This window comes from Acinonyx jubatus, chromosome B1, assembly GCF_027475565.1.
Source record: "Acinonyx jubatus isolate Ajub_Pintada_27869175 chromosome B1, VMU_Ajub_asm_v1.0, whole genome shotgun sequence".
Classification (NCBI taxonomy): Eukaryota; Metazoa; Chordata; class Mammalia; order Carnivora; family Felidae; genus Acinonyx; species Acinonyx jubatus.
This window is the reverse complement of record NC_069382.1, coordinates 15,011,187-15,038,626: the sequence shown is the minus strand read 5'-3', so window position 1 is coordinate 15,038,626 and position 27,440 is coordinate 15,011,187. Positions and strand designations below refer to the sequence as shown.

General features: G+C 41.7%; 1 protein-coding gene across 1 annotated transcript in view; it reads left to right on the top strand.

Annotated features, from left to right (window-relative positions):
• The window catches only part of CENPU (centromere protein U), a 41,060-nt gene extending 13,620 nt beyond the window's left edge, over nucleotides 1-27,440 (top strand). The window contains exons 5-13 of the mRNA XM_027077113.2: nucleotides 2,730-2,790; nucleotides 3,237-3,479; nucleotides 9,937-10,003; nucleotides 11,084-11,192; nucleotides 22,416-22,494; nucleotides 22,713-22,760; nucleotides 23,872-23,933; nucleotides 25,802-25,958; nucleotides 27,224-27,440. Coding sequence (XP_026932914.2) covers nucleotides 2,730-2,790; nucleotides 3,237-3,479; nucleotides 9,937-10,003; nucleotides 11,084-11,192; nucleotides 22,416-22,494; nucleotides 22,713-22,760; nucleotides 23,872-23,933; nucleotides 25,802-25,958; nucleotides 27,224-27,337 — 940 coding nt within the window. The 3' untranslated portion in view covers nucleotides 27,338-27,440. The remainder of the gene's footprint in view (nucleotides 1-2,729; nucleotides 2,791-3,236; nucleotides 3,480-9,936; nucleotides 10,004-11,083; nucleotides 11,193-22,415; nucleotides 22,495-22,712; nucleotides 22,761-23,871; nucleotides 23,934-25,801; nucleotides 25,959-27,223) is intronic.

Here is a 27,440-nt window from a genome sequence, read left to right as displayed (position 1 = left end):
TGGAAGTGGATGTGGCAGCTGAAGCTTGAGCGGGCGTTGTGGGCAGAGAAGGTGGAGCCGTGAAGTGGAAGGAATACGGGTCTCTGATCACGGTGGGATTGTCCAAATTTCCATGAACGATCTCGAGTTTTATTAAGAGGCAAGTAAAGTGTCTCGTTTAAACCATTTTGGGGGTATATTTTCTAGCATTGCAGCCACACCTAATGCCATCGTATGTAGTTGGTAAGGAGTTCTGTCCTGAAGCTCAGCAGTTAAGGAATTTTAAGAAAGCATGGCGTGGCCAGGTAAAAACTGCATGTAAAAACTGTCCCTCTGGCTGCTGTGTGGAAAATGGATTTGAGAGAGGCAGGAGTGCACCGGAGAGACCAGTCTGGAAGTGTTTTAGTAGCCCAGGGCCGACAGGACTTGGGCAGTTACAACAGAGGGAAAAAGTGACTGAGCTTAAGCAATAGAAAGTCACCCAGCGGGCTTGGTGGTGGGTTGGCTCTAGGAGGGTGGGTGAGAGTTACTGGCAGACTACTGGCTTTCTGGTTTGTACACGTGGGTCGACGACAGTGCCCGTGACTAGCGCTTAATCCTACAAGATGCAGTAACTTCATCCTGAGGCCATCATGAATTGGTGTGGACATGGCAAAGCCAGGTACTTGGGTCTGGCGCTCAGAGGAGAGGGCCAAGCTGGACTTGTGGCTGAAGTTGTTGGCCTCTTGGTGGTGGGGGTGTGGAGCTGTGGGCGAGTGGGGCCTCGCGGGGGGAGGCTGCCCGAGAGCAGGCGAGGACGGGCCCCCCCTCTTGAAAGCCCACCTGCCGTCCCGAAGAGAGGAAGGAGCTTGTGAAGGAGAGAAGAAAAGCATCTGGAGGCAAAAGAAGAAAACCAGGGCAGCGCTTGTTCACAGGAGTAGCAGAGGGAGTGTGTGTTGGGTGGTCAGGTGGCCCGAGTGCAGTTGAGAAGCAAGTCATGCAAGGACTGAACGGGTGCATTGTATTTAACCATATGGATGTCCTTGGTAATCTTGGTTTTGATCGTGAGGTAAGCTCCCCAAAAATAAACTATTTGGTAAGTTAGGGTCTGTGTGTGGACACAAAGGGGAGTCAAGGCAGCAGGGAGGCACTGGAGAGAGCGCGGCATTTCCCAGGACTTGCGGAGGCATCAGCACCTGCTGTCTCTTACCAGGGATGTGTTCGGTTCTTTGTTCCTTGATCTCCTTGCTCCCTCGCCGCTGTGTGCACAGGTGATGCTGCCCTTAGCTCTCTTCTCTCCACCCGCCCCGAATATTACTGTCATGCCTCTGCTCCCCTCGTCTGTCCGTCTGGCCCCGCCTTTCTACAGGGCACGCCATATCCTGGCTCCGCCGGGTACCCCTAGATGCCCATAGGCACCCAGGATTCCACAAAGGCAAAACCGAGCTCAGTCCTTTCCTCTCTCACCCGGTGTCAACAGGCTCCTTCCGCATTCTCTAGATTAACGGCCTTGCTGTCACCTGGGCGTCATCCCCCTTTCATCTCTGACCAGTCCTGTTCGTGTGGCCTGTGATGACCCAGAGGGCCTGCGTTTTCCTCTCCCTGCCCTGCCACAGCGTAAGCCCTTGCTGATCTCGCCAGCACTCCCACAGCAAAGCCCGGCCTGCTGTCCTTGGCTCCGGGATTGCTCTCTCCCTCTGGCCCGCCCACCATACGGCTTCCAGCGCCATCCTTCTGAAATGCCAGCCTTCTCTCCCTGGCATGCCTCGCACCCTTGAGGGGCTCTCTGTGGCCTGTATGCACGGCGTAGAAGGCCGCTGTGCCAGGCCAGGTAAGTACACTGAGGCAGAATTAGAACGGAAGAGGTTTGTTAGTAGACCTTTCTGTGAAACTTAAAGGTAGAAGAATGGGGACCGGGCAGAGATGGACCCAGACTGTAGGGCAGCCCTTGCGGTTCTGGCCAACTCATGGAGGGAACCCTGGCCGAGGGACTGCTTGTTCATGGAGCCCTGTAGTGGGCAGAAATGGCCAGGCCTGCTACTGTCTTTGGCCTTCCTACCAGACAGTGGACTTAAAGGAAAGTTCTCATTTTTAATTTTCTTTAATGTTTATTTATTTTTGAGAGAGAGAGAGAGAGCAAGAGGGGGAGGTGCAGAGAGAGAAGGAGACACAGAATCCAAAGCAGGCTCCAAGCTCTGAGCCGTCAGCACAGAGCCGGACGCGGGGCTCGAACTCACGGACCGCGAGATCATGATCTCAGCCAAAGTCACACGCTTAACCGACTGAGCCACCCAGGCGCCCCTGAAGGCTCTCGTTTTTAAAGTAATTTTATTCACTGCGCTTTGCATTTTGAAGTTGGTATTAAATGAATGTTGAATTGAATGAAGAAATGAACCCTCATCTCTCATCAGAAGTTTAGGATTATTTTTTTTTTTCCGTTTCAAAGAAAAAGGTATTCCTTTTTATATCCCCTAATGATAGGTCTAGCATCTGTGGATTAGCTTTTAGTTCAACTGGTGGCCCATGTACCTGGGAGTGGGAACGCCAGGGAAAGGGCATTTCTTAGACATGACCACATGTCGTGTGGTGCAGTAACAGGATGCTTGGCTGCCCTGGGCGTCGGAAGAAGTGGGAGATGACCCATAAATCCGGGACACGTGAGAAATCTCACTAAATTGAGCTTGTTTTCATATTGGATGAGCAACCTCTATGCAGCATGTGAATAAAAATGAAGGAAGTGTAAGATGTTGATGGTTTATTCTTTCGCACAGGTCAGACACTTACGAAATCGAAGCAAGTGAAGACATGTCTGTAGAAATGAGTGCAAAAAAGGTGTGTAGGAATTTTCTCTTCTATCTTTTGCAACATATTTCATATCCTGTCTCGATTGGAGGCAAGCAGAGAAAATGTGCACATTTTACGCAGAGGAAGAATATTACGTTTCAGAAGATACTTTTAGAGTAAAAAGGGAAATGTGTTTTTATGTCTTAAGTGCTTTTCATTACATAGGTCTCAAACCCGCATGTACCCTGTCAGTTTTCACAGCATTCCTGTGTTTAGTTCAGGATCTACAGAGGCAGAGTGAACTTGGAGTGTTCACATGGAGCCTTTAAATCTGGGTTTCCCCACTTACCCACTAATTTTGTTGCCATCTTCCTATTATGTTCAGGCTTGAGGGTGGGAAATGAGAAATGTGGATTTTAAGGCTGTCTACTATTACAGGAAGGATGGTAAGCATTTGTGTTTTCTAAAGCAGTAATGCTGATTTCTTGGCATAGCCAGCAAGAAAAGTCAAGCCCATTAGCAATGAATCTGAAAGCCCCGAAGAAGGTGATATAAGAAGGAAAGTTAAAGCAGCAGAGAAAATGAGTACAGAACAACGTGAACCTGTTTCAGATACACCGCGTATATCTTCGGAACTTCCAGAGAAACCAGCTGAGTCCACCACTCCTAAAAGAGTAGGACCCCTTAGTGCCACGTCTGGTGTTGAAAAAGAGACCCTGGCAACAGAAAGTCGGTCGGTAAGAGCGCGTCTGTCATCCCCGTTGGGGAGAAAAAAAGTTGACTGAAAAATGTTGAGGAGGAAAATAAAGCATTTCCTCTCTTTCCTTTGATTCTTTAAAAAGCTAGTATATATTTTTGTTATAAAAATGTTTATTTTAGAAAATTCAGAAGGTGTAGAAAGGAGGATGAGATCACCCACGAGCCCATCCCCGTAAAAGATGCGTGCTCTTTGATCTGTGCGCCTCAGTCCCTTAACGGAGCTTTTTCCTCCCCGAGTGGACCTGGTCACTTGGTGTTCTGGGATGCCATTTTCACAAGTGCACGACATTTCCTTCATGAATGTGCCATAGTTTAATCTCTTACGAATGAATGGTTGCAATCAAAAATTTTTAGGTGCTTTCATTCATGAATTTCTTCCTAGCTAAATGTTTGTGTACAGCCTCGATCATTTCCGTAGAAAAACATTGCTAAGATAAGATTTCCGGGTCCTAAACACTCTGTTTTAAATTCATGGCATATGTTATCTTTGGGACAAGCTCTTGATATGTCATTTTATCCATTTGGCTTGCATATCTCATTCATGTTCAAAAAGAATTCTAAGTATATTGTGTTCCTGCTGCCTCATTCTCCGCTTTCCGTCTTCCTCCCCCACTGAACAGGTAACATTTCGGCTGGTTTCTGTGTTCTCTTCCTGAGTTTCCTTCTGCTCAAATAAACAAAGAGGGATCTATTTTCTCTTACTGTCCCCTTTCTACGCAAACAGAAGCGTATTCATGTTGATCTGCCTCTTTCTGGTCTGTCTGGTGAATATCCCACGTGAACTTGAGTTGGCAGTTGTTGGAGGTTTTCTGTGAATGTCCTCTCAGGTCAAGTTGATGGACATGCGTTCAGATATTATGTCTCCGTAGAGTCTTTTTATGGTGCGGGGATAGTCTACTTGATTACAAAGGAGATGTTTTAGGTGTTTGTTAATATCCCAGTTTTGCGGATTCTCTTTAGTTCTCTGAAGTTTTGCATTGTGAATTTTGTAGCTTTGTTCTTTGTTTTGTCAATTTTAGACTTATAGTTGCACAGATAGTTCAGGAAGTTCCCACACATTTTTTCCCTATCTTAATCTAATTCTTAGATTTTACATAACCAAAGTGCGGTGATTAAAACCAGGAAATTAACCTTGACATAATACTGTTATCTCAAGTACAGAAGCTATGTTTTTAATTGCATGCTTACTTAACGTTCTATGTTCTTGATGAGTGGCTGTTATCATTATGTTCTGTTATCATTAGGAAAGGTCTCCTTGTAATTTCTTATAATATTTTTTTGTCTTGAAATACATAGTGTTCGATATTCATATAACCCAGCAGCTTTCTTATGCTCACTTTGCACGGTATATCTCTTTTCGCCCATTTGTTTACAACCTGTTTATTTTTTCCAGTTTTGTTGAGATATAATAGATATATAACATTGTGTAAGTTTAAGGTGTCGGTTTGATACAATTATATATTGCAAAATTAACCACAGTGGTATTAGTTAATATCCCTATCACTTCACATAATTATCATTTCTTTTTGGAAGTGAAGAACATTTAAGATCTATTCTGTTGGCAGCTTTCAAGTATATAATACAGTATCGTTAACTATAATCACTCTGTTGGACATTCCATTCCCAGAACTTATTCGTCTTATAATTGGATCTTTGGGCCAACACCTCCCCATTTCCCCCAGCCCCTAGTAACCACCATTTCTGTCTGTGTCTATGAGTTCAGCTTTTTTTTTTTTTTTTTTGAGAGAAAGCTCGGGCATGTGTACAGACAAGTGGAGAAGGGGCAGAGGGAGTCCAAAATCAGGAGTCAGACACTCACCCGACTGAGCCACCCAGTAAATGGTCACCCCAAGCCCATTTACTTTTGATGTAATTTTTAAGTATAATCAAGTTCAAGTCTACTATCTTATTACTGTTTTCCATTTTCCCTTTGTTTTTTTCTTTCTGTTGCTAATTTTGGATTAACTGAATATATTTTGGTATTCCATTTTCTCTCCTCTATTGACTTCTCAGTTATCCTCTTAATTTTTTTTTATTAATGTTTATTTGTTTTTGAGAGAGACGGGGGAGGGAGAGGCAGGGAGAGAGGGAAACAGAGGAACTGAAGTAGGCTCCACGTTGTCAGCACAGAGCCCGATGCGGGGGCTGCAACTCACGAGCTGTGAGGTCATGACCTGAGCCGAAGTCGGATGCTTAACCAGTTGAGCCACCCAGGCGCCCTATGCCTCTTAATTTTTTTAAGACTATTTTTTTTTTTTTTTAAGTGGTTGCGTCTGGGTTTAAAAATTTGTATCCGTCTGGGGCACCTGGGTGGCTCCGTGGGTTGAGCCTCTGACTTCGGCCCAGGTCATGATCTCGCGGTTCGTGAGTTCGAACCCCACATCGAGCTCTGTGCTGACTGACAGCTCAGAGCCTGGTGCCTGCTTCGGATTCTGTGTCCCACTCTCTCTGCCCCTCCTCTGCTTACACTCTGTCTCTCAAAAATTGATAAACATAAAACTAAAAACTTTGCATCCTTCAATTGGCAAAGTCCACTTAGAATCAGTATGTTACCACTTCCTACCATACATCCTACTTCCTGACAGTTCACCATTTCCCACTGCATGAATCTAATTACATAACAATATTATTCCATTTATCCATCCGTCATCCTCTGTGCTGTTTTTGTCACGTTTTACTTCTACATACGTTGTAAACCTAACCTTACGATATTGTCATTTTTGCTTGAAACAGCTATTTCTTAAGGAAATTATGAAAAGGAAAAAATATCTAGTTTTTATGGTTACCCACTGATTTTTCTTTTCCAGTTGTCTTTTCTCTTTCCTATAGATCTGTGTTTCCTTCTAATACCTTTTCTTTTCAGCCTAAAGAACATCCTGTAGCAACCCTTTAGTGCAGGTCTGCTGGCAACATTTTCTCTCATTTTCTTGATCTGAAAGTGTCTTTATTCACCCCGTTTTTTTTTTTTTTTTTATTTTTTTAAATGTCTACTTTTTTTTTTTTTAACGTTTATTTATTTTTGAGACCGAGAGAGACAGAGCATGAACGGGGGAGGGTCAGAGAGAGGGAGACACAGAATCTGAAACAGGCTCCAGGCTCTGAGCCGTCAGCACAGATCCCGACGTGGGGCTCGAACTCACGGACCGCGAGATCATGACCTGAGCCGAAGTCGGCTGCTTAACCGACTGAGCCACCCAGGCGCCCTCACCCCTGTTTTTAAAGGATGGATTCATTGGATGCAGAATTCTGGGTTGACATTTTTTTCCCCTCCACTCTTTAATTAGGTGTCTGTGTTGTTCTGTGGTGTCTCTTGTTTCTGTGAGAAGGCCGTGACATGGGTCATTGTTCCCATGTTTATTTGTATATTGACTCTGTCCCTTTCCTCTGGCTGCTGTCAAGATTTTCCTGTTTTTCTTTTTTGTTTCTTGGCATTTTGACTATGATGTGCTTAAGTATGGTTTTATCTTGCTTTAGGGTTTACTGAGCTTCTTGGATCTAGAAGTTGGAAAATTCCAGTCATTTTTTTTTCTCAAAATTTAATTTTTCTATCCCATTCTGACTCTTCTTTTGGAATTCTTATTATGTATATTTTAGTATTGTCCCACAGGTTCCTGAGATGCTCTGATTTTTTTTTTCCCCCAGACTTTTTCTCTCTGATTTGCAAATTCGGTAAATGTTTATCACTTTGTTTTCAATTTTACTGACCAGTCTTTTGCCATCTAAAACCTGCAGTTAAGCCCCCAATTAGTGAATGGTGCCCCCTACAGATGTGTCCATGCTCAGGCCCAAGAGTGTCATCACAAGTATCCTTAGAGGCAGAGGGAGATTACACACACAGGAGAAGATGATGTGAAGACGGAGAAGGTGATTGAAGTGATGTGACTGCAAGCTGAGGAATGCCAGAGCCACAAAAGCCGGAAGAAAGAAAGAATAGATTTACCAACCCCCGCCCCGGCCAGATCCCTGGAGGGAAGGCTGTCTTACCAACACCTTGATTTTGGCCCATTGAAACTGATTTCGGACTTCTGTCCCCCAGAACCGTTAGAGAATACATTTCTGTTTTAAGGCATCAAGTTGTGGCAATTTATTACAACAGCTACAGAAAACTAAAACACTATTCAATGACTTCTTAGTTTTGTGCTCTTTGGTTCTAGAATTTCCATTTAGCTTATTTTTGTTTTTAATGTAGTTTCTCTTTTTCTGCTATCATTAAGCCATCATTTTCTTTACTTTTGGGGACTTTTTTTTTTTTTAAGTTTATTTATTTATTTAGAGAGAGCAAGAGCAAGAGAGTGCAAGCAGAGGAGGGGCAGAGAGAGAGAGAATCCCAAGCAGGCTCCACACTGTCACAGAGCCTGACTCGGGGCTCAAACTCACGAACCAAGAGATCATGATCTGAGCCGAAATCAAGAGTTGGATCCTTAACCCAGGAGCCCCGTTTGAGACATATTTATGATAGCTGCTTTAAAGTCTTTGTTCTGGGCTAACTTGGGGTCGGTTTCTCTTGAGTATGTTTTTTTTTTGTTTTTTCTATGGGTCACATTTTTTTTGTGTAACATTTGTATTTTAGTACTTTTAAATTGTGTATTGGAAATTGTTGACAGGCTGTTGAGACTCTGAATTCTCTTACGAATGTTGAGTTTTTATTCTCATTGGTAGCCTGTTTATTGGCTGATCATCTTTAGCTTCTGAAAGCTTTGTTTTATCTTTGGTTAGGGTCAATTTGCAAAAAGCCTAAGGGATTTTTCAAGCAGCTCTAACTCACTGGGACTCAACCTCTGTATTAGTGTTCAGTTGCTGCATAATAAATTACCTCCCACAAACTCAGTGACTTCACGTATATTTACATCTCACAGTTTCTATAGGTCCGATCTAGGCCAGCCTTAGCCAGATTCTCTACGTAGGGTCCCACGAGGCTGAAATCAAGGTGCTCTCCAGGACAGAAATCTGATCTGAGTCACCTAGTTCTCATCTAGGATCGTTCAGATTGTTGGTAGAATTTGAGTCCTTGCCTTTGTAGACCTGAGGTTTTTGGCTTCTCCGTGGGGGAAGCTGGGAGTCCTCCTTAGGTCTTAGTCATGCGGCTCTCTCACAGTATGGCGGCAAACATCTTCAGAGCCAGAGGATTTTCTCCAGTCAGCTACAGTGGAGTCTTCTGTAAGGTGACCTCATCCAGGGAGCAACTATCCCATCCTGTCTGCAGGTGCCCCCCACATTCAAGGGGAAGGAGTTAACCAGGTCATTGAGGATCATCTTCCAATTCTGCTGAGAGTCTACAATGTGTCTTTCTAGTGAATATGGTCAGACGTTGGGTTTAGGGTTTGTGAGGGTGGTCCAGAGTAGGCCTTCCTCTAGGGTAGGGTTTCTCAATCCTTTTCATTATTGTCCTGACTAAAAAGCCTTTTAGACACTTTCTCTGCTAACCACTCCCTCCCCCAATTAAATTTTAATACCAAAATATACTGTATTACTCTTTATGAAGTGGGGCCCTTTGGAGAGTCACAGACCATTTTAATACCTAAGAATTGTTTCTGCATCCTCTCCTGAAGAATCCCATTTTTGCTCCTTAGGAAAACTATCTCCCTGTTGAGGCTTGCACGCTCTAGAGTATCCTTGTGGCCCCAAGTTGCAGTCTTCCTCCTAGCTCAGCTGGATAGATAGGTTTTAATGAGGTTTAATGAGATCTCTGCATTTTCTGCATGTAATTTCCCCCCAGTGGCTTGTCCCCTATTACCTGTTGTGTTCTGAATCCCATGCCGGCTGCTTTCTAGTAAGCTTGACGTAGTCTCATTCTGCGCATGCGGAGGACTCCGGGACCGCAGGGAACACACACCTGGACTTCTGTGCTCCCTCTGAGCTCCGGTTCCAAGTGCTTCACCTGCTCCAGTCTGGTCTCTGCTGCCTCAGCAGAGTGGGACTACGTGCTCTGTTTGAATTTAGCTTGTTGTGCTGCTGTCGAAATTGCCCCCTGGCGCAGGCGGGGCGGGGGAGTGGGAGTTCACAGGGTCCCCGGTCTCCCAGTCCTGGGTGACCGCTCTCCAGCACCTGAATCAAGTCGCCTCATCCCCACCCCGACTCCGTGGTTGGTTGTGGCAAGAGAGCTAGTTCGGAAGCCGATACTTCATCCTAGCTTGGGGAGAAATCAGCCGGGCTCCACGCAGTACATTACCTTAAGTAAGAAAAGTTCAGCTACCTCCAAGACGATCGTTGTTAAAAGCCAATGAAGAGCTTTATTTACTTTTTCTGTTGAGACAGTTTAATTTTTCCAGGGTCTCTTTATGTTAATTTAGCCAGTATACATAATGAACCACTTAGAACTAAATGAGAGTAATAGCTAGAATGGAGAGTGTTTGATACTGTTGTTATAATACTGATGTTTTAAGAGAAGGAAAATTTTTAAATAAAAATCTTTGCTTTTTTTTGTTTTTATTGTAGAAAACTCAGAAAAAGAAGATGTTTCCCGGCAAAAGGAAGAAATCAAGAAGTGAAGCCATAGACTCAGGTACAGAATAGTGTTTTATACTTTGTCAGTCATTCAAGAATTTCACTTTAAACACCTACTTTTTGTTGTTAAAATAGTAAATTGTAAGTCAGTAAAATTGCTACTTTAAAAAGCTGAAAATATGAGACTTTGTAGTAACTGATTTTTTCCAACATCTATCATGAAAATTTTCAACCTACAACAAAGGTGAAAGAATCTTACAGTATGTATTTATACACCTAGATTTTACTGTTATACCTCCTTTTATCACCTTAATTTTTCATCACACAGTCTATATTCTTTTGATACATCATGTAGCATATACTCTTCTGTATAGGCTTTTTCTAGTCGGCATAACTTTTTTGAGACTGATTCTGTACTTTTTTATCGATAAAAATAAAAGTTTATTGAAAAATGGGTGGAAAACCATTTTGTCCCTCTCCTACAGTTCTTTAAAGGAGAAGTCCTTTATGTTTAGAAAATTTGGAAAGTATGGAAAGGAAGATAAAAATCACCCATAACCCAAAAAGAGCCGCCATGCTTTTTGTTTGCTCTCTACTCTTCAAGCCTTTTATCGCACTTTCTCACCCGAAATGGGATCATATGTTTAAGTATTCTACAATTCCATCTTAACGAACGCATGACCTTTCATCCACAGATGTACCAGAACTTAATGTCTTACAGTACACTACTGAGACTAAATCACATTGAGTGATCGTTACGTGTGCTAGAAGTGGCCTATTAGGTAGATTAAAATTAAGGAATCACAGGTAACCAAAAAGAGCTCTATTACCAGTAGTGTTGAGTAACAACAGACTGTTACATAAAAGGTACAACGAGGTAGTTAAGAGTCAGCAGTACTTCAGACTCTTTCAGTAGAAACAAGGAGACAGCAATTAGAGTGACAGTGTAGACAGGATCTGTGAGACTCTGCACCAGGATAGGAAGTGAGTCATGCCTCCCCTTAGGTGCCTCTTCAGCTGAAGCTATTTTTGGCAATTGGGTAGGACAGTTTTTTTTGTTGGGGGCTTTCAGAACCCTGGACCTAGAGCCAAAAGATTGATAATCAGTATATTAAATTGACTTATCTTAATATTCTAGATACGGCCGACTGTGTTCATATTTGGTGTCTAAAAGGAAAGAAAGCCAGTGATCTCATGGAATTAGATGTTGTTTTGTCTGCATTTGAGAAAACCATCCTAGAGTATAAGTAAGTCTTCTGATGTTGTGATACATGCACCTCATACATTGTCCTTAAAGCACGACTTGTGCTCATCCCATGGCTTTTGACACCTCGTATTTTCATCATCGTGTAATTTTACATATATTTACATTTCCGTTATAATTTTTTCTTTAATCCTGTGAATTATTTAGTAGTATGTTTTTATACGCCCAAATATGTGACTTCTTTGTATTTATCTTACATCTTAAATATGTTGTGGGAAAATTTGATTGGTGATATTTTTTGTAATTTTGAGGCTTTCTTCATGGCCTAGCACAAAATCTGGGGACTCTAATTCATGGGTTTATGTAGACTCTCTAATTATTGGATCTGTGTAGAATGAATATTTTTCTTGATTCTTTTAATCAATTTATGCTATATATACTTAGAGACTATTTTGTTAGGACATCGTGTTTAAAATTGCTCTGTCTCATAGATGAAACATTTTATACTTCTCTAGTACCCTCTCCATTCCTAAAAATGTTTTTTGTTTTTTTGTTTTTTTGGCTTAAAATCTAGTTTATCTGATACTACTATTGTGTCACTGGATTTCTTTTGCTGGCATTTGTCAGAATTTGCATAGCCTTTGTCTGACCTTAAAAAAATTTTAATAAGAAATCTTAAGCTTTAAATCCAGTGTGTCTATCTTTGTTGACTTCAATCCATTTACATGTATTGTACTTATCAATACATTTAGAAGAATGTGTTGATCTATTATTTTGATTTCTTAGATTTTTTTCTCCTTTTTGAGGTTTTTAATTCTAACTTTTGTTAAAAATAGAATTTTTAACTCCTCACTAATAAAAACTTCCACCTCTCCCTTCCCCTACCCCAAAATCCATCATATTTATAATACCTAGAGATTTTTAATTCTGGGGTAAGATATACAAATGTTTTCTCTTTCCGTTTTTAAGATAATAAACTTTATTAAGGTATTTATCTGATCACCTTTATTTCATATATTTCTTGTAACAACCTCTGGATATGTCTCTTAGTTAAGTGCTTCATCCAGCACTTTTAGGTGTTACAACTTTTATGTTGTAAAATTTCTAAATCCTTCTGATTATTTTGGTCGTGACTTTGAACTTGAAAGACTGTTTAGCTGGATATACTATTCTAGGTTCTAAATAATTTCCTTAAGTACTCTGGAGTACTATTCCTTCGTCTTCTAGTGTTGGTTTGGAAAATTTGGTGTTTGTCGAAGTCTTATTTATATGTGCTGTGTTCTTTCTCTCTATAAGCTTTTAGAACATTTGGTCTTTGATATTATTAAATTTCACTATATGGGGCCTGACCTTTTGGATCTAAGGTCCTTTTTTTAATTCTAAAATATATTTTTGTCCTTTATTCTATCCTGCCCTTTGCTTTTTCTAGATTTCCTCAATCCTGAAACTAGAAATTTGCTAACTTATTTCTGTGATATATCCATTATGCTATTTATCCCAGCTACTGAGTTCTTAAATTTAGCCATGAGTTTTTAACTAACATTTCTATTTGGTTCTCTTTTATGTCTTATGTTGCTGCTGTCCTCTTCAGAATATTTATTAGGCTAAAGTCAAATTACTGAGTCATCTATTATGAAATACCTGCTTCTGTTACAATTTCTGATCTGATAGTTTGTTTTCTCTGACACAGTCGTGTTCCTCCAGTGTGTTATTCCCCAGCCTGTGAGCTTAGTTACCCCTGCGCCAGTCAGCTTCCTTGTCAGACAGTGTGTATAAGGGAAGACCGAGTCTTGATCCCTGGGTTCCTGGGAGTGCAAGGGATGGGGGTAGATGAGGCCTAGGTGGGAAGCCTCAGTCACTTATCCCACAAAGTAACCTGTCAGGTCAGGACTTAGCCTTGCCCTCCAGACATAAGTAGTGTTAAGAGCAGATACGCTCCTTCTGCCATCATTTTCCAGCCCTGGGGGTTTGGTGGGGGAAGGCGGAGGAGGCAGCTGCCCACTTAGTCCTTGTTTCTCTCCAGGCCCCACAAGCACAGCCCAGGTTTGACTCTCGCAAGACGCAGACAGAGGTCTGATTGGCTGCAGCAGTTAGGGAAGCGCGGCTTGTGAGAATCATGCGGGGGAAGAAGCAGGAGACAACCTTGACAGCTCCTTTCCTGCCCTGGGTCACAGCCCCCACACATTCTAAACACCTCTTCCTCTCCCCTCGGGGATTTTCACAGCTCAACCCATTTTGAGAGGGGATTTTCGCTCTGGGGTTCTTATGGGGTTGATCTCAGGGAAAGGAGCCAGCCTGTCATACTAACTCATCATTATCATTGTAGGAATTATCTGTTTTACTCTTCTGTACTTACTGTATGTGTTAAAGCCAGTTTGCTGTTAAAATTGGTACAGAAGGTCTCTTACCATACCCAAGACCATCTTGACTGTTACCCTTTTCCCATTCATACATCTCTTCTAAAGGAAGAAGAGACTTACTATAGATTTCTGATGTTGTGGCAAAATGGCAGTATCTTGAATTTTAGCATAATATATTTTTGATGTAATTAATGATTTAGGGGGGCGCCTGGGTGGCTCAGCCGGTTAAGCTTCTGACTTCGACCCAGGTCATGATCTCATAGTTTGTGAGTTCAAGCCCCACACCAGGTTCTCTGCTGTCAGCATGGAGCCCCTTCAGATCCTTGGTCTCCCTCTCTCTCTGCCCACCTCCCCCCCCCCCACTTGTTTTTTCTCTCCCCCTCAAAAAATGAACTTAAAAAAATGATTTAGGGGTGCCTGGGTGGCTCAGTCAGTTGAGCATCCGATTCTTGATGTCGGCTCAGGTCGTGATCCCAGGGTCATGGGATCGAGCCCAGCATTGGGCTCCATGATGAACTTGGAGCCTGCCAAGATTCTCTCTCTCTCCCTCTGCCCCTCCCCACCCCACTCAAAAGAAAAAAAGATTTAGAAGAGGTATAGTATTTTTGTTAGACTTTTTTTTTTTCTTTAAATAGGCTCCATGCCCAACATGGGCTTGAACTCATGACTCTGAGATCAAGAGTCAGATGCTCCACCAGCTGAGCCAGCTAGGCACCCCCATAGACTTTTAAAATTATAAAATACCCTTGTGTTTCTGTCATACCCAGTGATTCTGGTAGAATCACTGATCTTGTTTTATTTTCCTGATATAAAGTATTCTCGACCACGTGAAAAGTTGTGTTTTCTCAGAATCAAGTTAACTATTTGAGGGTCTTCTATTTTTAATACTCATCTGGAACTCACACATGAATAGTTTGTTAAAAGACTTACTGATTGATTGTAAGCAGTTTGCCAATGTACATATACCTAGGGAAGTATGCCATGAAATGCAAACATTACAAACTTAGGCTATTCTATAACTGATTCAATTAGTTATTTGTAGCGAAGCGACCAGATTTTTAAGGCACTAGAATTTGAAAGAGCTGTGTCTGACTCTTGTATGTAGACCACCACCATTTTCAATGGTACAGTCTACCAATTTATCAACATTATAAGCCATATGCAGAAAGGCCTACCTAACCGGTTTTCCTAATTTTTTATGTTTTTAACATCTTAAAATTGTGATTTCATATTTATATTAGAAATACTTTTTTTTTTTAAAACTGGAGCTGATGTATTTGTTTAATTATAAAATGTATCATCTTAACCATTTTTAAGTGCGTAATTCAGTAGTGTTAAGTATATTCATATTGTCGTGCAACAAATATCCAGAGCTTTTTCCCCTTGCAAACCTGAAAGTCTGTACCCATTAAACAATTTCCCATTTCCCCGTCTCTGCAGCCCCTAGCAACCCACTTACTGTTTCTATGCGTAACTACATTCGATACCTCACATGAGTGGAATCACACAGTATTTTTCTTTTTGTGACCAGCTGATTTCACGTAGCCTCATGTTCTCAAAGCTTATCCATATTGTGGCACATAACAGGATTTCCTTTTTTAGGGCTGACTAATCTTTTATTGTATGAATATAGCACACTTTTTTTTAATCCATTCATCCACCTGCCTCTTGACTGTTGTGAATAATGCTAAAATGAACATGGGTGTGCAAATATCTCTTTAAGATCCTGTTTGCAGTTCCTTTGGATCGATCCGTCCCCAGTAGTGGGATTGCTGGGCCGTAGGGTTTATACTTTTTGAGGAAGCTCCTTCCTGTTTACCATCATAGCTGCACTGTTTTACAGTCGCACCCACGGTGCAGCGTTCCAGTTTCTCTGCCTTCTCACCAATACGCGTCATCTCGTTTACTTGTGGTGGCCATTCTTTTTTTAATTTTTTTTTTTCAACGTTTATTTATTTTTGGGACAGAGAGACACAAAGCATGAACGGGGCAGGGGCAGACAGAGAGGGAGACACAGAATCGGAAACAGGCTCCAGGCTCTGAGCCATCAGCCCAGAGCCCGACGCGGGACTCGAACTCACGGACTGCGAGATCGTGACCTGGCTGAAGTCGGACGCTTAACCGACTGCGCCACCCAGGCGCCCCTGTTGTGGCCATTCTGATGTATGTGAGGTGATAGCTCACTCTGGTTTTGACTTGCATTTCCCCGGTGATTAGTGATATCGAGCACCTTTGTATATGCTTGTTTGCCATTTATATACTTTTTTTTTTTTTTGAAAAGTGTTCAAATCCTCTGCCCTTTTTAAAATTTGAGTTATTTTGGCGTTGAGTTGTAGGAGTTCTTTATATATTCTGGATATTACCCCTTATCAGACATATGGTTTGAAAATATTTTTTGTGATTCCTTGGGTTACCTTTATACTCTGTTGATTGTTTCCTTTGCTACATAGAAGGTTTGAAGTTTGATGTCATCGCATTGTGTCTATTCTTGCTTTTGTTGCCTGTGGCTTTGGTATCATATCCAAGAAATCCAAGGCTAATGTCATAAAGTTTTTCCCCTGTGTTTTCTCAGCTGTTTTGTAGTTTCAAATCTTACATTTAGGTCTTTAATCCATTTTAAGTTAACTTTTGTACAAGGTAAGGGTCCATCTTCATTCTTTTGGATGTGGATATCCAGTTTTCCCAGCACCATTTGTTGAAGAGATTTTTCTTTCCCCATTGTGTAGCCTGGGCATCCTTGTTGAAAATTATTTGACCATATATGTGAGGGTTTATCATTGAGTTTTCTCTTTCATTGGTCTGTATGTCTGTCTTTATGCCAGTACTGTAATGTTTAGATTACAGTAGCTTTGTGATGTTTTGTACTTAGGAAGTGTGAGGCCTTCAGCACTGGTTTTCTTTCTCAAGATTGTTTGGGCTGCTTGGTGTCCTTTGATATTACGTATGAAGTTTAGGATTTTTTTTTTTCTATTTCTGCAAAAAAATGCCATTGGGAATTTGGTAATTATTGCATTGAGTCTATAGTTTGCTTTGGGTAGTATGGACATTTTAATAGTATTCAAATTAAATCTTCCAGTTCATGAACGTAGGAGGTCTTTCTCTTTATTTGTATCTCCAGTTTCTTTTAACAATGTTTTATAGTTTTTAGTGTATAAATACCTTACCTCCTTAAGTTTGTTTCTAAGTATTTTATTCTTTTTGATGCTATTGTAAATGGGATTGTTTTCTTAATTACCTTTTTGGATTGTTCATTGTTGATACATAGAAATGCAACTGTTCTTTGTTGATTTTTGTATCCTGCAATCCTGCTGAATTTGTTTATTCTAACAGTGTGTGTGTGTGTGTGTGTGTGTGTGTGTGTGTGTGTAATCTTCAGGATTTTCTACATATAAAATTATGTCCTCTGTGAACAGAGATCATTTTACTTCTTCCTTTCCAATTTGGATACATTTATTTCTTCTTCTTACCTAATTGCTTTGGCTAGCATTCTCAGTCTTGTGTTGAATAGAAATGGCAAGAGAGGCATCTCCATTTTGTTCCTGATCTGAGAGCAGTAACTTTTAACTTTTCACCACTGAATATGATGTTAGCTGTAGGCTTTTAATATATGGCCTTTATTACATTGATGTGATTTCCTTCTATTCCTAGTTTGCTGAGAGTTTTTATCATGAAAGGTGTTGAATTTTGTCAGATGCTTTTTCTGTATCAATTGAGATGAGCATGAGGCTTTTGTCCTTCATTCTGTTATTGTGTTATGTTGATTGTGTTTCGTTTGTTGAACTATCCTTGCATTCCAGGCATAAATACCACTTTCTTGTGATGTATAATCACTTAAGTGTGTTATTAAGTGTTTGCATCCATAATCAAGGATATTGCTCTCTAGTTTTCTTTCCTTGTAGTATCTTTGTCTGATTTTGGTAGCAAGGTGATGCCAGCCTCATAAAATAAGTTTGGAAGTGTTTCCCCCCTCTTAAAGTGTTTGGAAGAGTTTGAGAAAGATTAATGTTCATTCTTCAAATATTTGGTAGAATTCTTCAGTGAAGTCATCTGGTTTGTGGGCCTTAAATTGGAGGATTTTGATTAGTAATTCAGTCTCCTTACTAGCTATAGGTTTGAACATACTTTTTATTGCTACTTGATTCAGTCTTTGTGGGTTTTATGTTCTTAGAAGTTTATGCATTCCTTCATGGTTACCTAATTGGTGGGCTTATAATTGTTCATAGTAGTCTCTTATGATCCTTTTTATTTTTGTAGTGTCAGTTGTAATGCCTCCCCTTTCATTTTTTGCGTCTTTTCCCTTTTGTATTAGTCTAAGGATTTGTCAGTTTTGTTGATCTTTTCAAAAAACTCTTAGTTTCATTAATTTTTTTCCTATTTTTCATTTCATTTATTTTTGCTATGATCTTTACTGTTCTGTCTTATGCTGTTGTTTAGTTTGATATTCCTTTTCTAGTTCCTTGAGGTGTAAAGTTAGGTTGTTGATTTGAGATATTTCTTCTTTTTTAATGTAGGTATTTACTGCTATCAGCTTCTCTCTTAGTACTTCCTTGGCTGCATCCCGTAAGTGTTGCTGCATTATGTTTTTGTCTTCATTTGTTCCAAGATATTTTCCAATTTCCCTTGTATTTCTTGTTTGAATGATTTGTTGTTCAAGACTATGTTGTTTAATTTCCACATATTTGTGAGTTTTCCAGTTTTCCTTTTGTTGTTGATTTCTAGTTTTATTCCACAGTGGTCTGAGAAGATACTTGGTATGATTTCAATCATATTAAATTGTTTCAGACTTATTTCATCATCTAACATGATCTGTCTGGGAGAATATTCTGTGTGCCTATCAGAAGAATGTATATTCTGTTCTTACTGGGTGGAATGTTCTATGTAGGTTTGTTGGATCCATTTGGTTTATAGTGTTGTTCAAATCTCGTTTCTTTATTGAGCTTCTGTTTGATCTGTTGTTGAAAGTGAGGTATTGAAATCACCTACTATTACTGTTACTGCCTATTTTCCCTTTCAGTTCTGTTAACTCATATATGTGGGTGCTCCAGTGTTGGGTACATATATATTTATAACTTTTACATATTCCTGGTGAATTGACACTTTGATCATTATATCATCTCCTTCTGTGACTTTTTTTTGACTTAAAGTATAATTTGTCCATTGTAAGTATGGTCACCACCGTTCTCTTTTTGTTATCATTGGATGGGATATCTTTTCCATATTCAGCCTGTGTATTTCCTTATACCTAACTAGAATCTTTTATAGACACCATATAGTTGGATCCTTTTTTTCAAATCCAGTCAGCCACTCAGTGGCTTTTGAATGGGGGGACTCCTGGTAGTGATTGACTTATTTTACTACTAAATTTTGTTTTCTCTAAGTCTTATAGTTATTTTGTCTCTTTTCCACTCTTATAGCCTTCCTTTGTGTTTTGTTGATTTCTTTTTTGTAGTGATGTGCCTTGATTCTATTTTCTTGTGTGTGTGTGTGTGTGTGTGTGTGCACGCGTGTGCACACACGGGCACTTACACAAACGGGAATGACATAAATTATCTTATAGCAGTCTGCTTTCAAATGGTAACAACTTAGGTATGCCTGGGTGGCTCAGTCAGTTAAGTATCTGACTCTTGATTTCAGCTCAGATTTCAGATCTCGTGGTTGTGAGTTCAAGCCCTGCATTGGGCTCTGCACTGAGCATGAAGTCTACTTAAAATAAATGAATTAGTTAATGAAAGAAAGAAAGAATAAAAACTTAACCTCAGTCACCTAAAAAAACTCTACTTCTTTATGTCTCCTTCCCCCACCATATGGGGATAACACTTTGTTACTGATGTTGCAGGTTTCACCTTCTTACATATTTTTTTAAGTTTTTATGTATTTATCTTGAAAGAGACAGAGACAGTGTAAGTAGGGTAGGGGAAAAGAGAGAGGGAGAGAGGGAGAGAGAGAATCCCAAACAGGGTCCACACTATCAGTGCAGAGCCTGATGCGGGACTCAAACTCACAAAACCATGAGATTATGACCTGAGCAGACCTCAAGAGTCGGACGCTTAACCAACTGAGCCACCCAGGGGCCCCTCACCTTCTTATATTTTTAACCATTGACACAGTTTCATGTTATTTTTATGCTTATAGCTTTTAAAATCTATTATCAGTATGAAGAGTGATTTATGCCTCACTATCCAGTATTATGGGGTTCTGTATCCATCTGTATATATACCTTTAGCAGACCTTTATATTTTCATATGCCTTTGTGTTACTGTATTGTGTCCTTTTGTTTAAACTTGAAAGGTTCCCCTTAGTAATTCTTACAAGGCAGTTCTAGTGATGATGAACCCACTCAGCCTTTGTTTACCTGGAAAGTCTTTACTTCTCCTTAATTGTTGAAGTACAGTTCTGCCAGGTACGGTATTATTGGTTGGCACTTTTCCTTCAGTGCTTTGTAGAGACCGTGCCACCTTCTGTTCTTCAGTGTCTCTGCTGAGAAATCCATTGGTGGTGTTGTGGGAGCTCCCTTGTACATGACAAGTTGCTTTTCTCTTGCTACTTTCAAGATTCTGTTTTTGCCTTTGAATCTTGACAGTTTGAATATAATGTGTGTCAGTGTGGGCCCCTTTGGGTTCCTCTTAGGTGGGGGCTTTTTGAGCTTTCTGAATTTGGGTGTCCATTTTCATCCTCAGATTTGGTAAGTTTGGGGCCATTATTCAAATAAGTTCTCTGCTTCCCATAATGCACATTTTGGTGTGTTGAATGTTTTCTGTAAATCCCACATGCTTTTTTCCATTTTATTCTTTTTTCTTTTTGTTCTTCTGATTGATAATTTCAAATGACTCATCCACAAGTTTCCCATTTCTTTCCTCAGCCTGATCAAATCTGCTGTGAACACACCTAGTGAATTTTTCAATTCAGTTAGCTTATTCAGTTCCAGAACTTGTTTGGTTCTTTTTATAGGTTCTCTCTCTTTGTTGATACTCTCATGCATCATTTTCCCGATTTAGTTTATTCATCTGTGTTCTCTTGTAGCACATTGAACTTCACTAAGGTGATCATTTTTTAGTTCTTTGTTAGCAAATTCATAGATCTCCATATCTTTCTTTAGGGTCTGTTTCTGGGGATTTTTCCCCCCACTTATTTGGGTTATGTTTTCTTGTTTCTTCTAGTGCCTTGTTATTTTTTTGCTGTGTTGTATACATTTAAAAAGCAGCCACCTCTCCTGGTCTTTACATACCGGCCTTGTACAGGCTTTGTACCTTCACCAGTCAGCCTAGGCAGTCCCTCAGTTCTGGTGGTCCCTCAGTCCTTTCTGAGAGATGGATCTTCTTTGGGCTTGTGCATGTGATTTGCCAACTGGAGAGGTTTGCTTCTTTCTTTCTTAGGAATCTGTAATCTCCGAAGACTAGAGCTCTCTGCAACAGGCTGCTGAGCTCTTTTTTGGTCTCTGTGACCAAAGGCATCCACACTATTTCAGTTCCCACCATTGTCCTACTTCAGGTGACACAGAAACCATTCCAAATGATGGATAACGTTCTTGCTCTTCTCTCCCCCCGCCCCCCACAACCAAGGGAGAAGGCATGAGCTGGGCCATTTTTCCTGATCCCCTGTCCGCAGCATTGCCAGTTCTGTCGCTGTAGAAAGCCATTGGACTTTGTTCTCCACGGCAGTCAGGCATCTGAAGTATGCTGGCTCTGTTAGCGTTCCAAATCAGGCAAGGTGGAAAGGTGTCCCTTGGGCAGCCCCCCGAAAAGCCATGACATTGGACATACGTTCCACTCTTCTCTTTCTTTCCCAAGGGAGAAACCATGCACGGAGCTTCTTGGCTCAACCAAGCTGTGCTGGCTTGGGAGAAGGGCTGTTGAAGTTGATAGGAAACAGCTTTTCTCACCTGTTTCAGTATGACTGTTCTTGACTTAGAACTTGCCTGCGACTCAGTTGGTTTCTGAAATTGTCACAAGGCTTTTTTGGCCATATATAGTTATTAAGTTGGTTTCCCTGTGGGGGAGTCTGATGTGGGGGGCTTCCTATTCCACTATCTTGCCGATGTTACTAGACATACCTTTTAACAGTCTTGATGAGAACTACAGAGATCTATATTCAGACCTACGGGCCTTCTCTTGTGTAGCGCTTAGCTCAGTCCCCTTCTTCTGAGGGACTTTGCCTCCTCATGGATTTCCCCCAAGAAAGAAACCATTTGGTAACTACCTGTCACTCATACCAGGTATTTATTACTTCTGGCTGGAAGCACACACTCACACTCTAGTATCCTTCTGCGCCGAGGCAGCATCGGGGCTTAGCTGCTGTCCCGCTGCCGCATAGCACTGTGGCTCTGCCGTTCGGCCATGAGCGCGCCGAACTGGGAGACTCGGAGGCTTTTGTCCTGATGACGGACCGGAACCACTTTGTGTGGGTGAGCCTTGTAAGTGTTTGAAGAACCAAATTTGTGGCTACCAATCCGGCTGGCTTCTCGCCGCCTGTTGGCTAGTCCGGACGTGTGACACGATTATTCCTCTGGTTGTCAGCGGGCAGGGAGGGGCCGGCTTGCTGGTCATCCGATGACCACACTAGTGGCAGGACAGTAAAGGGTGAACACGGGCCGTGAGCCTTTCCTGCGTCTCACGCCTTCACCTGTGGGCGTGGCCCGTATCAGGAAGTTCAGGTAACCATGTACCTGAAGGTTTAGGGGAACATATTTGCTGTTCTTTCTCTTTTGTTGAGATTCTGTCCGGTAGTTTTTTTCTTTTTTTAGCCTGATGAAAAGGCAGCACACTAGCCAGGCCATCTTCTTCGGAATAGTATATGCCAAATCGTGGTTTGTTGATGTGCTAAGCAAATGAAACACACCTTTCAAAATCCTTTGTATGATACCTAGTGTGATCCTTTCTTCTTTGTTTTTTTTTTTTTTCCTGCTGTAGACAAAAAGTAGAATCTAAAATCTGTAAGGAAGCCATCAAAAAATTTCATGCTCATATGGAAGAAGAACTCCTCAAAATGGTAAGCTCACAGACCATAAGTTTGTCGGTCTGAATTGTTTTTGCCAGTCGCGGGGCAGCATACAGTTAGTTATCTAAGAAAAGATTGCAGTGTGGTAAAGAACTCACTAGAACTATTCGTGTTTCACATGTGGTCTTTCAATGTGATATATGGTAAGTTAATAAACATTTTAATTTTGGAAAACACACACGAATATGTATTTTTTTTCTTTTGTGCAGCTCAAAGACATCCAGACGTCGAAAACCCTGAAAAGGAAGAACACGAAGGTATATCCCTCGTGTGATTAGAAGCACACGGTCATATAGAACTCTAGCATGTGCAGGGTTAAGAAAAGCCGTGACTCCTTCGATTTTATGATCTTCAGTTTGTAGATGTTTTTTTTAGTCAGGCTTGTATCTGGTTGATCTTGTGGTTGGGTCCTAATGCATGCGAAGGGATGGGGATCCTAACTTGCCTAAAATGGCCATCAAGCCCAAAATGACACTTACAAGGTGTTAAGTTGTTACTAGTTATTAAGTATTAAGTAATATATATGTATTGATTTTGTGGCTGTCAAAGAAGTAAAACCTTAGGGAATAAAGAACTGTCCCATGGCCCACGTAAAGGGACAGCCTGGGAAGAATACAGCATTAAGGGTTAGGCGACCTCAGTTCTCATCCTGGTTCTGCTGTATTGATGTTGTACCACTCTCTTGCAAACTCTAGCACTAGGTATGTGAGGAGAAGCAAGCCCATGAACACCAGTGTGCGGTGGGACCAGATGACCTCTGAGCTCTAAGCCTGCAGGAATCCAGGACTGAAGAGCAGCCCCCCTCTACATTTCTAATAGAAATAGACTTGAAATGCATATTCATTTCAGTGATTACAAGCCTTTGTTGGGTTTTTTTCCCCTCAGTTTTATTTTCTTACTGATCAATTCCGCATGGCTTCCAAGCCCCTGGGAATGGTCCAGCCGTGGATCTGGTAGTCACTAAAGGTGACGGCTGAGATAATAAAATTTGTTCTATGGAAGTATTCTTTCTTAGATACAGGTTGTATCAGGACACTCCTGCTTCAGTATTTTCCTAGTGTACCCAGATAAAATCCAGACTCCTTATTGAGTAGCTCACAGGGTAGTAAAGATCTGGCCCCCACTTCCTCCTCAGAGTTCTCCTGGGGTAGATACCCTATTTCCCAGAGTTCCCTATTGTTTTTATCCATAGCACATGACAGGTCGTAGTTACCTGCTGTTCATATGTCTGTCTTCCCCTTAGACCGAAGCTCCGTGAGGGGGAAGATGCAGTCTCTTTCCCACTGTTTTTCTAGAATCTGGTACAGTGTACATAGCGGTGCTCAAACATTGAGGGAGTTATTTTAACAAATTATTGTATTACTTTAGATTATTTCAGATATTGAGAAGAAAAGACAGCGTTTGCTCGAACTCCAGGATGAACTGCTTCGGTAAGATAATGTCAGACTCCTCTGAGAACTTAGCTGCAAGGATTGAATCACAGTACGTCACGTGGGGCTGTGAAAATCTGCCGTATTACCTTGAAATCCCAGGTTTTCTTTGTGCCCGGAAGCTCAGTGAAGGTAGGTTATGTGGCTGAGTAGAAGCTTTTAGCAAAGAAGAGTTCAGCCTTCATCTGTCTCTATCAGCTGTCTCAACTCCAGCCTGAGAGGTGGCCCAGTTACAGATGAAGCGCATGGACTTTTGCACGAGACTGCCTGGGTTCGAATCCAGGGTCTGCCACTTACTGGCTGTGCAACTGCCCGGTGCCTCAGCGCCTCCTTGGTAAACGAGCACAATACCTGCCCCCCCCCCCCCCCGGGGTGTTGAGAGAATTCAGTGAACAAATATACACAATGTGCCTCGCAGTGGTATCCAGTAAGTGCTGTGTAGGTGTTAACGGCTTGTGTTCGTGTTCTTGTTGGCGTAGCCCTCCTGTGAACCCGTCCCCACGTGTGGGGCCGGGAACACAGTCGGGGCTGTCCCCATGTGTGGTTACGAAGCCTGGGGTTTGCTGCCGCTGACAGTCAACCAGCTCGTAGTTGTGGGTGGTCTTCTGTGCGATGGGACCATCGTGTGAGCTGAGGGCTGTGGGGGAGCAGTGGCCAGAGAACATCTCCTCTCTGCTCTTTGTAGGTGTTTTAAAATAGGGCAAGAAAGTGGTATTACTGGAAAAGATGGCCTACAATTGTAGTACTAAGTTTTAAAGGAGCGAATGCCAGAAGCCTAGGAGAGGGTGGGATTGGGTGTCCAGCTCACTGTTCTCCAGTCCAGTCTGTGGGCAGGTGCTGGCCCTTGGCGGAGCGTCTGCTCACTCAGGCCCAAAGAAAATAGCACTTAAACAAGCTTCCTGTGTGTGCCGCTCACTGTCTGAAATGCTTTATAAATTAGCTCCTTATCGTGGTCCTGGGAGGTGGGTTATTATGGCAGGATCGTGAGAATCAGACCTCTTACAGACCAGCGCCTCTGGTTCCTTTTCTAGATACAATTCTAGAAGTCTTGAAAAGGCATAGAAACCTGCAGTGTATCATTATTCTAACTTCACGTGTGGGAAAACCCCAAGGCCGAGGGAGGTAACCTACCCCCAGTCCCACCCCCAGGAAGTCGGGGCCAGGATCTCATGGGTACAGACTGCCTCCGCACCCCGCCCTCCTGCCCCAGCCAGCTTGCCCACAGTGCTGCATTTGTTCAGCAGACACCGCTGTGAAAAAGTAACTCTAATATCCTTTTAGAAAAATCCTTTTATCTTTGAGAGAATAAAAAATCGGCAGCCTCCTCCCCCGCCTTTATTTGTCCATAAAATCCAAGTTATCTGTTTTTACTTTCCAGGGTAAGAAAGAAGACACTGAAAGATAGAGTGGTTTACCTATACATTTTCCATCCAGGCACTTGGATAATTTTTCCACTGGTTTTATTGGATCTTGGAAAATGGACAAGGCTGTGATGAGGGGAAGGGGCGAAGGAAAGGCCTTTTTCCCTGCCGTTGCTGTTGACCTGCGCAGCCTCTCTCCTCCCACCTGAGGCTATGACTTGTTAACCAAACTGTGTCTTAATTCAGTGGTTCCCAACAATATGACTGGACAGGTTTTAGGATCTAGAAGACCTCTTCGTCTGTGGATGTCATTTCTAATTCTTCATTGTGTATTGTATTTCAAATTGAAATCTAGACTCTGTCCCACATTCGTAATTTCAGAAGTGAAGATACCTTTAAAGATCTAGCCCCCCCTCACAGCATGGTCTTACCTCGCTCCGTCTACCTGCGTCCTCAGTCTCCATTATGTGCCATTCATATGTGGGGAAATATTTTCTCTTGTTGTAGGTTAGAGCCACAGATGAAACAACTACAAATAAAATACGTCGAGCTTGAGGAGAGAAAATCTTCCCTTAGGAATGCAGCATGTTTCTTATCTAACTTAAAACAGCTTCATCGAGATTATTCAGATACTCGAGAGAAAGAACCACATGTAAAAGAAACGGTAACATTGATTTTTATTTTTCACTGTGATTGAGAAGAGGGGGCATTTGCCTGTTGAGGATTAGCAGCTCTGAGGAGAAAGGTGGATGCAACATTACAGTCGGCCTGCAGAGCAGCATTAGACTTCACTTCTAAATTGAGTTTTCTTACACCAATCTAAAAGCCTTAAGCTTGTCTGTGTATTAGATACGGACATGGAATGCTTTTCAATTACTGTTCTCTGTGCCCACACACACTTGGCCCAAAGCTTGCTTGGAGTTGGGGATTTGGTTACTAACTTGGAGACATCCTGAGCACTAAATTTGAGCATAACTGGTGAAAACAGATGTGGCAACTGTACTTGGCTTGGAATACACGAGTGTACTAACCTGTCCTGTGTTTGCCCCACGGGCCTTCTGTACTCTTGCAGCATCTCTTCCTTCAGGGAAAGTAGGTATTTGGGTTTATGTCCTACTTCTTTTCCTAAACCAGAAATCTAACACCAGATGTTAGTTCTTCCCTCTCTCACCTCCCTGAGAGCAGGCGCCCCATGGTAGCTTGAACACAGCAGGCTCTCAAATATCTGTGAAATTGAATTCCCCAGTAATAGGGTACGTGATAGTCTAGAAACAACTGCATTATTAGGTGGGTGGTAGCAATCGTCTGATGGCTTTTCTGCTCAAAGCTGCTCTTTTCATTACTAAGAAAAACCCCTTGAAAACGTGATTTTAAACAAACTGTCATAAGTATGACGGACTGGAAGAGGACTTTAGTCACTCATCCGTAGATACAAGTTACAACATGGAGCCTGGCTTTGTCATTTCAAAATCACGAGTTTATGTTGGGTTGTCTAATTTTGTCTTCAGTTTTTCTATGTGATTAATTTTCCCCTCATGAACTTTTATGGGCCTGGTATTTTCATTCCATTAATTCTTCCAGGAAAAGTCCATCTGCCTTACAGTTTTCTGGATTTAAAACCGGCATGAGATCAAGCAGACTTGCCCAAACCCAGTCTCAATATGTACCAGGAAGTGATTTTGTTGTACATGATTTAGATGCCACAGTTCTTGGAACTTTTTCCGGGATGAGATCAGCCTAAAACTTTCTAGAGAGGGGTCCCTTGTAACCTTACTAATTATGCCCTAAGGAAAAGGATTAAACCAATGATCATAATGGTCCTCGTTTGAAAAGCGAAAGTAGTGGAAAGCTCTATTCAGCATGGAGCTGTATAACAGACAGGGTTATACAAGTTTGTTATACTTAATCCAAATAATTTGCCTTTGACAGTATGATTCATCCAGCCTTCCAGCTCTGTTAGTTCAGGCAAGAACCCTTTTAGGAGCTGAGACCCATCTGCAAAACATCAACCATCAATTAGAGAAGCTCCTTGACCGGAAATGAAGCCAGCCGACTAAAACATGCCGAATAGAAGGATCAGTCCCCTGCTGCAGCCTGTGGTCTTCCGATCCATACTTTTGTAAATAAAAACTCCCTGAAAAGTTAA